Raw genomic sequence first — 18,501 nt, forward strand, 5'->3', positions numbered from 1 at the left:
GGTTGCTTCAGCAATTGAGTTTTTATGTCATATTTGCTTTTAATGACAATATCGACAGAACATTAACCTTAAAGGGGTCGTGAAATGCTCTTTATTTATTTATTTATTTATTTTTTATTGTATTATCTTCCCTGAGGTCCACTGATAATGTTAGTAAAGTGTTTTTATTTTTTTAATTTTTTATTTTTTTAAATGATTTAGTAATAGAGTGCATTCAGAAAGTATTTAGACCCCTTAATTTTTTTTCACATTTTGTTATGTTGTAGCCTTACGCTAAAATGCTTTATTTAAATAAAGTTAATTTAATTTTAAATTAATGTATTTTTTCACATCAATCTGCACTCCATGCCCCATAATGACAAAGCAAAAAACATTTTTTATTACTTTGCAAATTAATAAAAATATAAAACTGAAATTTCACATTGACATAAGTATTCAGGCCCTTTGCTATGACACTTGAAATTTAGCTCAGCTGCATCCCATTTCTCTGGATCATCTTTGAGATGTTTCTACACTTTTATTGGCAAATTCAATTGATTTGACATGATTTTTAAAGGCACACACCTGTCTATATAAGGTCTCACAGCTGAAAATGCATATCAGAGCAAAAACCAAGCCATGAGGTCAAAGGAACTGCCTTCAGAGCTTAGAGACAGGATTGTGTTTGAAGCACAGATCTGGGGAAGGCTACAAAAAAAAAAAAAAAAAAGGACCGCTTCCAAGAGCACAGTGGCCTCCATAATTATTAAATGGAAGAAGTTTGGAACAGCCAGGACTCTTCCTAGAGCTGGCCGCCCAGCCAAACTGAGTAATCGGGGGAGAAGAACCTTGGTAAAAGAGGTGATCAAGAACCTTATGGTCACTCAGGTTGAGCTCCAGAAATCATGTGTGGAGATGGGAGAAACTTGAAGAAGGGCAACCATCACTGCAAAACTCCCCCGATCTGGGCGGAATGGCAGAGTGACCAAACAGAAGCCACCTAAAGGACTCTCTGACTGTAAGAAGCAAGATTCTCTGTTCTGATGAAATGAAGATTGAACTGTTTGGCCTCAATTCCAAGTGTCATGTCTGCAGCTCATCACCTGCGCAATACCATCCCAACAGTGAAGCATGGTGGTGGTAGCATGATGCCGTGGGGGTGTTTTTCAGCGGCAGGGACTGGAGGACTGGTCAGGGTTGAAGGAAATCTGTATGCAGCAAAATACAGAGATATCCTTAATGAAAACCTGGTCCTGAGCACACAGGACCTTAGACTGGGCTGAAGTTTCACCTTCCAACAGGACAATGACCCTAAGCACACAGCCAAGACAATGCAAGTGGCTTAGGGACAACTCTGTGAATGCCACTGAGTGGCCCAGCCAGAGCCCGGACTTGAACCCAATTGAACATCTCTGAAGAGACCTGAAAATGGCTGTCAGAGCTTGAGAGGATCTGCAGAGAAAAATGGCAGAAAATCCCCAAATCCAGATGTGCAAAGCTTGTTGCATTGTACCCAAAAAGACCTGAGGCTGTAAACACTGCCAATGGTGCTTCAACTAAGTACTGAGTTAAGGGTCTGAACACTTACGTCAGTGTGATATTTCATTTTTTTTTTATATATATATATATATAAATTTGCAAATTGATCAAAAATCTGGTTTTTGCTTTGTCATTATGGGGTATGGAGTGTAGATTGATTTGGAAAAAAATAATAATTTAAAGCATTTTAGCATAAGGCTGCAACATAACAAAATGTGAAAAAAATGAAGGGTCTGAATTCTTTCTGAATGTACTCTACATGATAATTTTCCAACCTGTCACTGGCCTTCTGTCTGAAACGCTCAGTTTTGGATAAGTGCTTCCTTTAAACTTCAATGTAAACACCAACTATTATGATTGGCTAACATCATGCAGCCCGTCAAATACAGCCATATTTGAAACTCAGTTGGAAGAGAATGAACAAGTTCCACAACATTGTAAAACTAAATTTGAGGGTTTACACACAACGCACATCCAACATATTGCATCCGGATATATTAAACTGTTCATTTCAAGCACAACTTTTAACACTCACATAACAGTGATGACATTTGAAATATTCATGAATTTTAAGTTTTGCAATCGGGTCCAAGTGTTTAACTGCCCCATCCTTCACTAACAAAGCTTTGCAAAGCTTGTATCGTATTGACTGGTTCACAAGCCATACACGCTGATATGAGCTAGAAAAAACGCACATACATAGTCCAACTAAACGCTCACATATGCACCAAGGAACACATTGCAGAAACGCATCAAACCGGTCAAAGACTTCCATCTAGTGCATGTTTGCATATCCCAACAATTAAAAATAGCGCAAATGGGCGCTAGAATGAATCCAAGATGCATTTGTGCTCAAAACAGCAAGAGGCACAGCGGCTGATGACGATGGCATCTCCTTTTCAGAGATGTAATTTGACACCGTGTCTATTAAAAGCAGCACAAGATACATGACAACAGTCCAGAAATCCAGATGGGTCCTCTTTGGTATTCAGGAACAGTTAGGCTACACTAGGCCTGTTCGTCCTACTCTCTCTCTCTGTGTACGAGTGGAGCGCCAGTGGGTGGGGCCAAGGGTGCGATGATGTAAAGTAGGCGTTGCTGTATTTTCAATGTAGACGCAGTCATTAATTAATGGGCCCCCTTGTGACATAAGGAAGTCACAGAAGTAGAGAACAAGCTTTTTTGCAGCTTCGTTTCAATAAATGCTTTTATTGCTTTGGGGATTATGTTTTGAGTTCTGAAATTTACAGTATCTTTTTATAGTAGAGTAGAGTTTCAGAGAACTTATTATACTGATTCAAACCAATAAACCTTGAGTCCTTTTGGCAGATTCATTAAAAGGATCATTTGTTAATGAATCAGACTACACTTGTCGCACTGTATGTCTGCTTTTGCGTGCAGTTAGCAAGGCAATGCTATAAAAAACATCTATTTTTTGTATTTGTATTATTTTGCATTATTGAGTCTTTTATATTCAATTCAGACTGCAAATTTACAATGGGGAACAATATGGTAATCATTCAGTAACATTGTATATATCAAAGAACCATTGTAGGGATGATGGTCACCAGAAGCCCCAATTATAGCTTTGCTGAGATGGTCTGTGGCAGGGTGGAGGGCGGGGCCGGGCCATGATCAGGCTGATCAAGCCCGAGAGGGATAAAGGCGACCGGAGGCGGCTACAGGCAGCTGCCCTGTATGTGTTTACGTTTGTGTCTTTTTGTTTAAGTTTATTATTAAACTATTATTTATATTGTCAAGCCGGTTCTCACCTCCTCCTTTCCCTTTTATCCCTGTTACAGGGTCATATGTCCATCACTGTGACTACTCCACACCATCAAAAAGAGTTCTTGGCTTGTGCTGCCAGGCCACCAAAAATCTCTTTGTCTCCATAGCAACCACATCTCCTGTCAGCCATGGAGCTTTAGAAATATAATAGGGTGAAGTCTCACTTTACAGTGAGCTCAAATCCAACAGCCCACCAAAAGCTTAAACACAAGGCCTCCACTGACATTTCTCCAGATGTTTGCTTTACATCATTTAAACGGCGTCCTATACCACCTCCAAACAAACAAACAAAACGAACACATGAACAAGTGTGTTTGCTCAAGGAAGTGACAAATAACACTGAATAAACATGATTACAGTTCTTACAACAGCAGCAAACAGGTAAAAAAAACATTGAAATGAAAAGCAAAGCAGCAAGCAAATATTGGATTTGAAGAACAAAAACTTGAATTAATTTTTTATGACAGTGGAAAGGAAAATCAAGCACAGTTTGACAGATTTGTTGACATTTTGTATATGGAATGAGAAATTTCAATAATTGATGGTGATTTGTGAAAACAAACGTTACTTACAACTTGATTTTTAATCATCAGAAGTGTGTTCGTGATGCTACGGAGATATCTATTAACTAGCAGAGTTAAAAAGAGTGTCATCTTTCATTCCTAGATTTGACAGTTGTTTGTTCGACAAACAGGAATCACATAATCCCACTGGAGTTCAGTACAGTATTTTTATCAGCAAAGCATGTAAATGTCAGCCGGCTATTGAAGAATCCCCTTCCCAACATCCCTCTATCCTCTCTTTTCTCCCACCGTATCTGCTTTCCTGAATCTGAGCCCATTTAAAGGAATGTCCAATTTATGACATTCCCCTTGAGTAGGTTTCCATTCTCCAGAGGCCCGGGATCTCACTGCCAAAAGAGCTTTTTTCCAGGCCGATGCGCCTCTGCTCAAGCAAACCTGGGCATGAACAGCCAACCTTCCCTTTCCTTCTCTCTTCATCTCTCTTTTCACAAGCCCGGCCCTTCAGTCCTCTGTCATCCTACTCTGGTCATGTTGGCTCATCCCTGGAACTATAAAAGCCTTGCTTTATTGTGCCTATAATGTCTGTGAAATAATACTTAAAAGTGAGGTGGGTAATTTCTGAACCATTAACGTCACTAAATGAAATTGCCAAAGATATTGTTTTCAAGCAAGTTTTCCAAATACTCCCCCTGTCTCCCACTGGTCACACGAACAATTAGTGCCGGCCCTAACTCAGGCTATTGATTGAGCCAATTTTGCTATATCGAGCTGGTCAAGATTGTTAAACAAACAGCAATGTCTTGATAGCACCACATATGTAAAAATTACACACACCACCTTTAAACATTATCTCATGTATGAAGTCATTATTTCTGTTTATTTAGATAAAAAACTCAATACAAAAAATCTTAATATTAAAATAAATATATTATTATATATTTAAAAATATAAAATAATTTGAAATATATTTAAAACAAGTATTTAAATAATTATCAAAGGTAGTAAGAACATAGACAATAAAAAGAATTAACAAAAACTATTTTATTGTAGTTTGATTGGTAATATTTTGTCCTTTGTATCTGTACCTGTTTGACATTTGTCATATGCAACAATTCAACTTTCTGAAGTATTTTTCCCATTCATTTCTTCCATAGGGATTTCATAAAATCCTTTATAAAAGGGTTCTAAGCCATGAATCAAACCCACCAGCTCCAAGGTGAACCTCAACATTGCAAACTTAGATTTGATGCAAAAAAGTATTTGAAAATCAGAAAAAAAAAGACAAAGGTTCAAGAAAATGTACTTGTACATTGTACAATGTACAATGTAACACAATCCCATAATGCATTGCAAATGACGTAATCAAATTAAAAACAATGGAGAAATATAAAACTGTTGTTTTTTTTAAATGGTTGATTATAAGTATAGGAACAATATATTTTAAATTGATTGAAAAAAATTTTTATATTTGCAAATATTCAAGTGGTTTGAGAGTGTATGAAGACCACCTCTTTCACAGTACGTCATGCGAGTGAGTGGTCACTGCATTGCTGGAATTGCACTATTAAACACGATAAATTGAAATAACATGGACAGATGGATCAATTAACAACCTCTGAGCTCATGATAGATCTGTTTTTAAAGGTTTTTATGTTATTGTTAAAAATTAATCCACCTATGAAAAAAAAAAAAAGAGATTTTTACTTCCGGAACCCAACTGCTGCGTACTATAGGATGTAAGTATTTTCAGAGCACATTCTCGATCTTGGCATCATCGAATCAAAAGGGTGTCATCCTTGTTAAGGTTTAAGCTGTATATGAAAAGGTGAGTGTGAGAAAATGGGGCACCGTTGTGAACATATCAGTGGTTGAGGCGCAGTGGAAGGGGAGGGAAAAAATATCTGCCCTTCATTATGTCAAACTCTTTGTTCTGTCACCCCCATCGGGAATTATCCTATTCATGAGCTGCTTTGCTTTTAATGTAAAATAATCCTCTCAATTAGGTATTAGTGACATTAATTGGCCCCAGTGTAATTGTCCCTTCACAGATGAGAGCTCCCAGCATGCCCACGAGGAAGAGAGAGAGCACACACTTGCTACTCTCCCCTAGCACCAACCATCCCACCGCCATACCACTGGACCAAAGCCAACAACAACTTGCAAAATCACTTTACGACTCTTTTAAACTATGCCAAGCACTGAGCCAAGCTAGTTGCCAGTGTACTGGATGAGAAAAGACCAGATTAATCAAGAATACTTTACATGGATTAGAGAAATGGGGAAGTTAACGGTTAAATTATATACTTTAAAAACAGTTTGGCACAAACTACCAGATGGTTACTTAAGCAATGCTCATTCAACCCTGTTGCCACAAAAAAAAAAACAGCTGGTTCTCTTTTAAGACAAATTTAGAAATTGAGCTGTAAACTACCAGTCAAAATTTCGGACATAACTCCTCATTCGTTATTATAACTATTATCCACATTTTAGAATATTTAAGACATGGTGCTGCACAATGACACATAAGTAAGACATGCTGTATCAAGCATACATCAAACATGTAGGACATGCTGCTCAATTAGACATAGGGTGCACCTCAATCAGCTCCATAGCTCCCTATGTCGTGAATCAGTATATCGTGAACACGAATTTGAGCACTGGCAAGGGTACTGAACCACTGAACATTGGGACACTTATGACTCAATCACACTAACGAGGCATTCAAGCACAGCTTTTATTAATCAGCACCATCGCCGTATGACATGACACAATCATTCATTTTCATTAAAGAAATTAAAACACATTGTTATTACGAAAGATAAATGACATTAAATAAATAAATACAAATATAAAGGAGTGTATTTGAAACCTTCTTTTGACAACTCTAATATTTAAAATATTATTTCCCTTTCATTGTAATTATGGATGAAAGACATTACAAACAGCATAAAGGGAAAATAAGTGCTTTGACATCATATTTTTACACTTGTGCTCGTCTTCTAACAACTTGAGAGACTTCAGAAGACATTCTGGTAAGGGAACATCGTGACCAACGATGTTCCCTGGTTTTTACGGTATTTTGTGGGATTTTTTTAGGGAGCTAATGTTTCAGTACCCTGAAACGATTTTGCGATTGAGACAGCCCTAAAAATTACAGACTCACTGATCAGTGCCCTGACTACTGAACTAAGAGGGAGCTGATTGAGACGCATCCATACTGTACATACAGTACAATCCCCATGAACCATATATAGACAGGTGGTGCCGAAGAGGAGTATGGTTTCAGAGAGAAAAGTTTTGTTACATGCTACAGTGAAACCGGCTTACCTGCAAACAACTGAGGCAATTTAAATGTTAAATAAAGAGAGAGTATGCAAGTTGATTGGCTAACAGATAACATGTTTAAAGGTAAATGCAAGGTTTATAATCATGCTTTGTTGCAAAATCAGGCCCATATTGAAATAAACACCCATCCATAGATCTCTTACCCCTTGCATGTTTTTATATTAAATATTTTAGCTAAAGTAATTATAATTTCAGCTGTCAGAATGTAGAACTCAAAGCTCTGTGTAACACATTTTGTTAAAATCCATTCCACTGAATTCCGCAAATATCGCCCAAAATTAGTGCAGATAAAAATAATGCCATTAGATCTAGCTGGATGGCCAATAGATAATTTACTAAAACACATTCATAAATTCAGTGGAAATGAAGATTTCTTATTGAATGTTCCTTGCTTTGTTATGGGTTGAAGCTGTTTAAGGTCTCTAAATCCTTGTTCACCCCCTGCTCTTAACCTTGTGTGGCTTTAGTATTACTGCCCATGTAGGACTAGTTCTTAGCTTTGTTCTCAGCATGCACCGGGTTTAGAGGGCCCTGCACATTCAAACTGAGCCAAAATTTTTGTGTGACATGTCATTTAACAGAATGGTGAGCTTTGAACTTCATCTGCTGCTCAGAAGTGTCAATGATTTCCTACTAATACAATGAAAGTTATCTGTCCCTCATTAATTTCTTACTTAAACACATTGCAAATGATTTTAGAGATCAGAGGACTTCCCTCATTCTTCACATTCTTATTGCAGAAAAAAAAGAAATGGATCAGTTAAACATGCTCTTGTCCTAGAGATATGTTTATAGTAATTAAATTTAAAAATCATTGGAGTAAAATGTAATCAGTTTGTGAAGACTCTGCACTCTACCAGATCCATGCTGAGTTTTGGAAACTAATCTGCCTATGTATCATTTTATCTGTTTTGCGTAGGTTCATAATAGGAACTTGTTATCCATGGATTTTGATCGTATAACCAGAACAGAGAAAGTCTATGATGACCACAGAAAGTTCACCTTGAGGATCCACTATGACCATGCTGGAAGACCTACACTGTGGGCTCCAAGCAGTCGACTGAATGGTGTCAATGTCACTTATTCACCGGGCGGCCACATTGCTGGTATTCAGAGGGGCACCATGTCGGTCCGAATGGAATATGACCTAAAAGGCAGAATCACATCAAAGATATTTGCAGATGGAAAGTCATGGAGCTATACCTACCTTGAAAAGGTAAACACCTTTTATCAAGTCGAAGAAATGCTAGTTCTGTTCTATTAGAAAGTTGGAAAGAGTCTTTACTCAGTTAATTTGTGACATCAATAAGCTTTAACCTTGCTTGCTTCAGCAATGAACCTTGTCACAGCTTGCATTATGATTTGTTACAGCACACAGCTTAAAATATGACTGTGATAAAATGTCACTGTCTTGTTAATGAAAATCAATATCAGAGAAATGCATGAACTGTGATTCTTTGGTTTCGTGTTGCCTAATTTAAAAAAATGGCAGCTGTTTATTGCATTTATGCACTGGAGATGCTGACCTCGAAATAGATGGTTTTAAAATGGCTGATTATAGGCCTTAAACTCACCATTCTAAAATGTCCATGTGCTGACGAGATCAATAGCTTCAGTAAAAAATAAGACGATCTGCTTAAATGCTAGAATATCCTCCTATTGATATCGCCTAATGTTATGGGGTGGAGGGGTATGATGACTTTATGCTCATTTCATGAGATTTTGCCCTTCTTCATTTTTCAGTCAGTGTTGTGGAGCAGCATTAAGCTTATTTGTAATTTTTATGCACCCTGAAGTAATTCTGTGACACCCTACAGTTTGTTGTGCCGTTAGTAATGTGGTGTAATGTGACTACTGGGATCTGAGTGACCTTCAGATTCATTGGGCGGAGAATTTCACATTTAACTGTTTGAAGTGCTATCGTTATGTGTTGGGAATTACTGTGCTTCATTGAATCAGCCATACTGAGCATCTTTCTGTCATTTTCCTTTGGCAGTCTATGGTACTACTTCTGTACAGCCAGCGACAATACATCTTTGATTTTGACAAGAACGACCACCTCTCTTCAGTAACCATGCCCAATATGGCCAGGCAGACTCTGGAGACCACCCGTTCTATTGGCTATTACAGAAACATATACAGGCCACCTGAGGGCAACGCCACAGTTTTGCAAGATTACAGTGAAGATGGACTGCTTCTGCAGACCATCCACCAGGGAACAGGGCGAAGAGTCATCTATAAGTACGGGAAGCTCTCCCGTCTTCTAGAAATTCTTTATGATACTACACGAATAGCCTTTTCTTATGATGAATCTGCTGGCATGCTGAAAACCGTGGGCCTCCAAACCGAAGGCTTTGCATGCACCATCCGCTACAGGCAGATTGGACCTCTTATCGACAGGCAAATCTTTCGATTCAGTGAGGAGGGCATGGTAAATGCCCGGTTTGACTACAACTACGACAACAGTTTTCGGGTCACCAGCATGCAAGCGGTCATCAATGAAACACCATTGCCCATTGACCTCTATCGCTATGATGACGTCTCGGGCAAGACGGAGCAGTTTGGCAAGTTTGGAGTCATCTATTATGACATTAACCAGATCATTACCACAGCTGTCATGACCCACACCAAACACTTTGATGCTTATGGACGAGTTAAAGAGGTGCAGTATGAGATTTTCCGTTCGCTAATGTACTGGATGATGGTGCAATATGATAACATGGGGCGAGTGGTGGCCAAGGAGCTAAAGGTAGGGCCCTATGCAAATACCACTCGTTATGCCTACGAGTATGATGCTGATGGCCAACTTCAAGTTGTATCCATCAATGATAAGCCTCTCTGGCGCTACAGTTATGACCTGAATGGAAATTTGCACCTTCTTAGCCCCGGTAATAGTGCCAGACTTACGCCACTACGCTATGACATACAGGATCGCATTACACGATTAGGTGACATGCAGTACCGCTTGGACGAGGATGGATTCCTCAGACAAAGAGGCAACGATTTCTTTGAATATAACTCAGCTGGGTTGCTGGTTAAAACCTACAACAAAGTTAGTGGATGGACCATTAAGTACCGCTATGATGGTTTGGGACGAAGAGTGTCCAGTAGAAGTAGCCAAGGCCACCACCTTCAATACTTCTATGCCGACTTGTCCAGTCCCACCAGAGTCACCCACTTGTACAATCACTCAAGCTCAGAGATTACGTCACTCTACTATGATCTTCAAGGACACCTCTTTGCAATGGAGTTGAGCAGCGGGGATGAGTTTTACGTCGCCTGTGACAACATTGGCACGCCGTTGGCTGTTTTCAGTGGTGCAGGTCTCATGATCAAGCAGATCATTCATACAGCTTTTGGAGAGGTGTATTTGGACTCCAACCCCAGTTTCCAGCTAGTCATAGGTTACCAAGGTGGCCTTTATGAGCCCCTTACAAGGCTTGTGCACATGGGCCGCAGAGATTATGATGTTCTTGCAGGCCGCTGGACCACTCCTGATCATGATATCTGGAAGAGGCTTAACAGCAACAACATTGTGCCCTTCAACCTCTACATGTTCAAGAACAACAACCCCCTGGGCAACAGCCAAGAAACCAAGTGCTACATGACAGGTATGACTTATGACTTCCTACTTCGGTTGAGTTATTTCCACTTTGGCTGTAAGCACGAAAACGCAGGTAATCACAGCCATGCTAAGATTCAGACCAACCAGCATGATTGCGAGTGTGATATTGCTTTTTTGCAACAGTAAACAAGTAAATAATATTTCAAACAAAAATTGGCCAGAAAGTTCATGCATTTCACCGCCAGAAAAAATAGTTCCAAAAGAAGCCAAAGCATTAAGCACAATTGTGCTCTCTGTACTGCTTTCCTACTCTGGTTTTGAACTAGTGGTGATAGTTTGTAAATTAATAATTGTTTTTGAACATATCTTTTAAATGAACTAACAGTTGTCGTTCATTTCCATTATTTTGGTTGTGAACATCTCAGTGTTTAATGAATCCATTAAGTCAATTTTTAATGACTCATTCACAACATAAAATGCGCTAATTTGTCACCACCTATTGATATAAAGATGTAATTGGCAGAAATGGTCACTGAACGGATCGGTGAACAAATTCAAAATGAATGATGAATCAAAATTCCCAGCTCTATTTGGAAAACACAGACAAGCAGAGTGGTATAAATAGTGAAGTGTCCCAGTGCTGGTATAATTAATTTCTTGAAACACTGCTTGACCAGTCAAATACAAGAACTGGAACTAACTGCATAATAGCCATAAATAATTTCACTATTACATTTTACCATCAAGAATCAAAACCACAAACTAGCATGGTTGTACTGCTAGAATCCTCCATGCACCAGAGTGATTATGTTTTAGGTTTTCCTTCTAGGCCCAACAATTCCAGGCCCCGTATAGACTCCTTGGAACAATGACAGCACAGCAAAGTCCCTTTTGTTCTTCATTCAGGTTGTTCTCTGAATATCCCATCAGTCTTTGCTTCCCAGCTCCCCAGTGTTAGACAAAGAACACAAAGGTATCCATGGATCTAGAAGCCAGGGGCTACATCACTTTCTATCCATTTGAAAACAATATATAAGCCTTATTTGAAGAAAACAAAATATTACAGGCACATTTATAGTCTATGGCAGTGCATGTACGCTGCTGCAAGTACACTGCTGCTTTGACTAAAATCAAGCATTATTTCATGCCCTTTTTACCATTGAATGAGAACTATAGAATTATGTTTATGTTAGAGCATATAATCACCATTATGCAAAAGTTGGATTCTTGCAGTGGCACTATGCATTTATTGTGTTGAATGATTATTGATGGTAAAACATAAAAGTTATTTACTGGGAATTAAATGAGCCCAGTGAATATGTTTGGTTTTGGATGCTGGTCCTAAGCACACAATGCTGGTGTCCTCATCAAGTTTCTTAAAGGTGTACTCAGAAAAAAACTATTTATATTGTGCTTACACCTAGCATCACACACCAAAAAGTTACCGATGTAATTGTAAAAATGCATTATTCACAGTCAACCATGAGCAGATCGCAAATCCCAATGTAGGTGTCTGGAGACATTTTTTAACTTGACACAGCGTCCTACAAATGCTGTTGATGACGCAATGCAATCAAAGTGAGACGTTCCAAAAGTGTCCGTCTGACACACGGGTACATATACGTGTCCTTAATTTTTTTTAATTGTCTGGATTATTATAGTTATTGTATATACTATATTTAAAATTATTTCAGTATAATTATTTGTCATTTTTTAATAATTATATATTTAATTATTTCTCTGCTAATTTTTTATATGATTAATTGTGATTAATTTAATTAACTTATCGGCATATTATGTAAGTAATTTGATAAAAAATGGAATCGATTGACAGCCTTACATGTAATCCATTACTATCAAGCACTGTGTATCTGTGTGCTAATGTTGTTGTGCACTAGCTGCATTTCAAGCTCAGCTAAACACTTAGCCTCTTGGCTTTACCCTTTCATCATTAAAGCTAGCCTTGAATAAGGGAATCTAAAGATACTGTTGAATATTAGATGTACTATACCCAAGTGGGCCTGTCTCCTCATGATTGATGCAGTTGACATTTCCATGCCTACCTGAAATATGGGGGGCCCTTTTATTGTCTTTAATCACATTTGTATTTAAAACAGCTCTGTTGTGTGACATAGCCTTAAATAAAGAACAGTCGTCAATGTGTGCTTTATTGCTACAGCAATGTTCTACTGTCCATGACTAATGTGTTTGATGCAGCAGGGATAATATCTAAAAAAGTCAATTTGCTTTTGGTAAGGTTCATTCTGTCTGTATCTTTTAATTTGATAGCATTTGATACCCATGCCAACATTATAAATACACAATTTGGATTGTAGAAAGGGTGAGGCATTTGGTGTAGTGCACCAGCCATATCTTCAACATTTTTGGGTTTCTTACTTGCTTGATGGTATTTTTATCAGTTCTTTGTGTGGATAAAGTGCTACAAAGGATTTTTCTTTGAAGAGTTGCCACTTGCTGTTGAGGATTAATCATATTTAGTCCAGTCATTGATACTAGTGTAGTAATGACTGCTGGAGCTTATTTCAAGAAGTAACTCAAATGGCATGTGTCCTGATTTAGAATAAATCCCATTTTTGGCACCATTTGACCACTGAAATTTCAAAAATTTAGAAGAAGAAAAAAAGCAATAGAAAGCATATAAGCAAGGACTTGCATGTACCTGTTTCTCTATTGTCAGTATTTTAATCATAGCATTTCTCTTCCAACAGATGTCAACAGCTGGTTGGTGACATTTGGTTTCCAGCTGTACAACGTCATCCCTGGCTATCACAAACCTGCCACGGATGCCATGGAGCCTTCTTACGAGCTCATTTACACTCAGATAAAGAGTCAGGAGTGGGATAGCACCAAGGTAAATCACCCAACAAATTTGTTTTTTCATTTGCCAACCTTTGCCCACACATACCTGTCCTTTGGCTCCAACTTCAGACTATATTTGTAGTAACTCGACCTTTCAGTTTGCCGTCTCCCAGCGGAATTCACAGCAATCAACCCAGATTCTCGTGCAAATGAGCCTGGCCTCTGCTCCGACTCTTCAAGCCAAGGGAAAGGGGTCAAGCTAAAGAGCCCCTTGTAATAAGAGTGCCATTAGGGAAATTCATTCCAGATTTCCTCATCCACCAGCCATTGATTTCAGCTCAGTCTTACACACTCTTTAGCTCCCTCATAGATGTTCTTTCTCTCTTTGTGCCTTTCTCATATAAACACTCCCTGTTTTTCTCAGTCTTAGACATGCACAGATTATCGAGCCTCCTTTTTGTCATCTGAATAATTGAGAAGCTAGTTGTTGTCTTCTTGGGTCAAATTCTGGAGTTTCACACATTAAACGTGATGATGACTCTGTTAGCTGTTCCAAAACCTAGTGAGCTGCCTTATAAGTATCATAGGGACACTATCAATGTGAAAGTTATTCCAAAATGCACTAAGATACCTAGTTTTGGCCGAATTCTAAGGCAGCATGTATCCTCATGTATCTTTCATGGAGAAGGCAATTCCATAATGCACTGCAACAAGCTCAGTGAAAAAATAGGTCCAAGATGTGGGATGAAGTTAGAGAAATGTTGATTGTAAATCTAATTATATTTCATTCAATACTGAAAAGTAGCAAGAATTTTTTTTTAATATAATTAAAGAAAGACTATTTTACTCTGAGCTATGCATATTCATTCTTATTAGAGTATGACGCAGAAATTGTTTGGCTGAGACAGACCACTTGTATTAAAATGAATGGGAGAAATTGGAATGCCAGCTGAGGGGTGTAGAAAAGGATGCCCCACCTATAGGTGAATCACCTTTTTTATGGAGACATCGGCTGACAGGTAACTGAAATGCGCATACGCACTAGCTGGACCAGTCTTAAAAATACAGTTTTGTTTTGTTTTTCACAATCAGAGCTAAAATGCACAAATTGTGATACCATTGTTGTCAGATTTTACTGATGATTTTAAATATGCTTTTTGATCGTAATCTTGACCAACCTTTTTGGAGAATTTGGTCTTTCCCATTCGAGTAGATAGGAGCTGTACTTGTATGCCACTTGTATTGTATGTTGTTGGGTGCGTTCCCAAGATGGCCACCAAGTGGACTGACTTTACTTGAAAGGGATTTTGTTAATCAAGTTGTTAGCTTAGCAACATACTAACATCAAACGCAATTGAAATGAATTTCATACACTGCACATTTGTCCTCTCGCTTTCTCTTCCCCAGAGCAGTTGCAGCGCTTGTGTTGTGTTTGCTTTCAAAACAAATTTGAAAACACTAATTCACAGATTAAAATTATAGAATCACAGGTATTGGATTTTGGGATACTTAAAAAATAAACAGTGGACACTAGATTATGTCTTATGTATGTTGATTCCGGTATTGAATAGCTGGCAACTGCACCGGCACACCATTGTCTTAATAATCAGCACACTGTCAGCTATGCACCAATATCAATAAAGCCTGCAACATATTTTCACAAATATAACTTTTGAGGGTGTGGTACATTGTTTCCAGCTGGTTAAAAACATTTATGCAGCTGCAGACATGGCATCTGTGCCGAGATTTGCAGTGTAAAGACCGACTGCTCTCCATAAGCATTTGGTGAGTCACATCCACACACTGTAAAAAAAATCCTGTGAAATTTACGGTAAAAAACTGGCAGCTGTGGTTGCCAGAAATTCACTGTAAAAAATACGGTAAACACACTTCAGGCTTTATGGGATGTAATTTTGATGCCTGTATATTTTACGGTGCATTACCGTTTATATTATTAAATGATATAAACTTAATTCTTTAACCTTCTGAAACTGTAAAAATCTGCTTTTCACTTTATAATGTATTGTTACTCACCATTGTATTTACAGAAAGGCACATGATATCACAATACATGAAGTTCATCAGTAGTGGCCTTTCCAAGAGCAATGACCAGCGAACATGTAGAGATAGTGCTCAGTGTCTCTCACACAAACACTAAACACCATTAGGGTAACACAAGTGAAATTAAAATAATGCAATAAACATTAACTAAACTACATCAAATATAACACAGAACACCAAAATGTAGTTAAGTGATATAAAAAATAAGAAGAAACAACTATTCCCATAAAATATAATGAAATGTGATGGGTAATGCAAGGAATTCTGGGAACGCCCGATTGTTGTTTTTTTTTAACCGTAATTTTAACAATAATTTACCGTAAAATGTACATGTATTACAATTTTACCATTAATTATATGGTAAAATCATATTTGTTTTACATATAAAAATAAAATTTTTACAACATTGTATTGTAAAATTACATATATTGTCTTTTTAAATATATTAAAATTTTTAACCATATATTTTAAGGTAACTGCCCATTTACCAATTTTTACTGTAGCATTTTTACAGTCTTTTACCGTTAAAATTACGGACATTTTTTACAGTGGAAACTTGCTGAATGTAGATCTGTTGAGAAATAGCAGTTATAAACGACAATAATATGAATAGGTGAAATATGGGAGAAAGTACTACAAAGAATGAGATAGGGAAAAGGACATGAAGTAGTTCAGAGGTGTTCCAAAACAGCAACAGAAAAAGTGTATATAGCTACTGTAAATTGTATGGCTTATAGATGAATGGGTGGCTTGTTCATTGTGACACATATTGTAAAACAGGCATTTTAATATTTATATCTCACTTTTTAAATAACATCTTATTTATTTATTTTTTTAAACAAGGGGTTCCTGTAGTTCAACTGGTAGAGCATGTCACTAGCAACGGCAAGATCATGGGTTTAATTCTTAGGGAACACACAAACTGCTAAATTGAATACCCTGAATGCACTGTAAGTCGCTTTGGATAAAAGCGTCTACCAAATGCATAAATGTAAATGTACGAAATAATTCACAAAAAAATATAAAATAACAATAAAACAAAAAAACAAAAACAAAGGAAGAGTAAATGAATTAAAAGCACTCAAAAATAAAAATAGTGTCAGTAATAAAAGAGATAAGCTGAGTTATAATCATTCATACACTACATTGTTGTCACAAGATGTCACTATTTTGTTTCATTTCTGCAAGTGGCATCCAGTTATCATCTCGAAAATAAATATGGTTAATTTGCGTTTCTTAACTAATTCTGTGTCAAAATGTATTCATCTTTTTAAGTTAAATGAAATAATGTGTTAAGAAGGAGATTAAAATGTAAGAAATGGTTAACAAATTTTTTAAATGCCATTCTGAATATTTACAAACAACCCTGCTCGGAAGTTACAATGTACAGCATTTTCTTACATGTCAGAAAGTGGCCGAAATATTATAGTGACCACAAACTGCCTTCGGTTTTCCCTCTGCCTTCCATAAAGAAAAACATTAGTGTTCAATTCCACATCTAGTTTAAAGAAACTAGCTATTTAGATTCACATAGTTTTTAAAAGTGTGGGTGTAGCGGTTCAGATAAGATAATAATAACATATCACACATAATTCTTCCAGTTGTGCCTTGACTTTATAAACAGGGCCAGTTTGTGGGGTCCTAGGCGAAATCATGCAAATGGACCCCTCAGTGTGAACAAAGAAGCACTATACTCTATAGCTCGGTCCAATAGCTTTTTTCCAATGTGAAGATGTTAGGTTAAAATGTACATGCATGCATAAGGGAATATGTGTATTTTAGGTGCTGTGACAAGTCACCATTTTATCGCCTTATTTTGATCACCTTTCAACCTTATTCTTGAAGTACAAATAAACCAATGTCTCAGTTAATATGAGTCATGGAAACTGCAAGTATGATAATTACTGGGTAACGGGTAACATTTTGCAAAAAGGCTTGCATTAGGTATCATTAACAATGTATAATACAATTTTCCAGCATTTATTAATCTGAGCTAATGTCAATTTATAAAAATACAATTGTTTATTGTTTGTTCATGTTAGTTCATATTGTATTAACTAATGTTAACTTATACAATTTTTAATGTTAAAAATGAACTAGTATATGTAGAAATTAACATTAACCAAGATTATTAAGTATTGTTCATTGATAGTTCATTTTAACTAATGTAGTTAACTAATGTCAACAAATACAACCATAAGTGTTACCCAAGTAACACAAAATAATAAAATGCTGTTTAAGATCGTTTTAGATACTTTTAATAGTATAGGACATGGCTGACAGTGCTTGAAATTCCATTTCAACTACCCACACAACTATGTGTAAATGTTTATTTAGAGCAACAAAATCAATGAAAACAAAAAGTTGGCCAGAATGTGTGCAAAAGTGAATAAAAGTTAAAACATCAGGGAAAATCAGGTAACTACAGCAATGTGTGGGAAAACTTATGTATAAATAAAATGACATATTTTAAATAGGGCCTATAAACTCAACACCTCGAAATATATATTTGTAAACAAATGTAAAGAATAAACACATACCTCTTAGAGAGCAGAGATCTTTGCAGATAGGATGTTTTTTTTTTTTCTTCCCCAGATTAATTGCTCATATTTTCACTCTTGAGTTTTTTTTTTTGCATCTTTATATCGGCAGTGTCTGAATTCCTTCCCCAACAGATTATTCTTTTATTTTGATTTTGTTATTTCTACATTTTTAATTTTCTCCCCTTTTTCTCCCCAATTTGGAATGCCCAATTCCCAATGCGCTCTAAGTCCTCCTGGTGGCATAGTGACTCACCTCAACTGTCATAGTGACAGTTGCCTCCGCGTGTGAGACCGTCAACCCGTGCATTTTATCAAGTGGCTTGTTGGAGGCTTCACG

The 18,501-nt window shown here is 37.2% G+C and overlaps 1 protein-coding gene across 1 annotated transcript in view; it reads left to right on the forward strand.

Annotated features, from left to right (window-relative positions):
* The window catches only part of LOC127422211 (teneurin-4), a 427,215-nt gene that overhangs the window by 395,903 nt on the left and 12,811 nt on the right, over positions 1-18,501 (forward strand). Inside the window, exons 29-31 of the mRNA XM_051665548.1 lie at positions 8,095-8,391; positions 9,172-10,786; positions 13,470-13,612. Coding sequence (XP_051521508.1) covers positions 8,095-8,391; positions 9,172-10,786; positions 13,470-13,612 — 2,055 coding nt within the window. The remainder of the gene's footprint in view (positions 1-8,094; positions 8,392-9,171; positions 10,787-13,469; positions 13,613-18,501) is intronic.

The sequence above is a fragment of the Myxocyprinus asiaticus genome, chromosome 31, assembly GCF_019703515.2.
Source record: "Myxocyprinus asiaticus isolate MX2 ecotype Aquarium Trade chromosome 31, UBuf_Myxa_2, whole genome shotgun sequence".
Lineage (NCBI taxonomy): Eukaryota > Metazoa > Chordata > Actinopteri > Cypriniformes > Catostomidae > Myxocyprinus > Myxocyprinus asiaticus.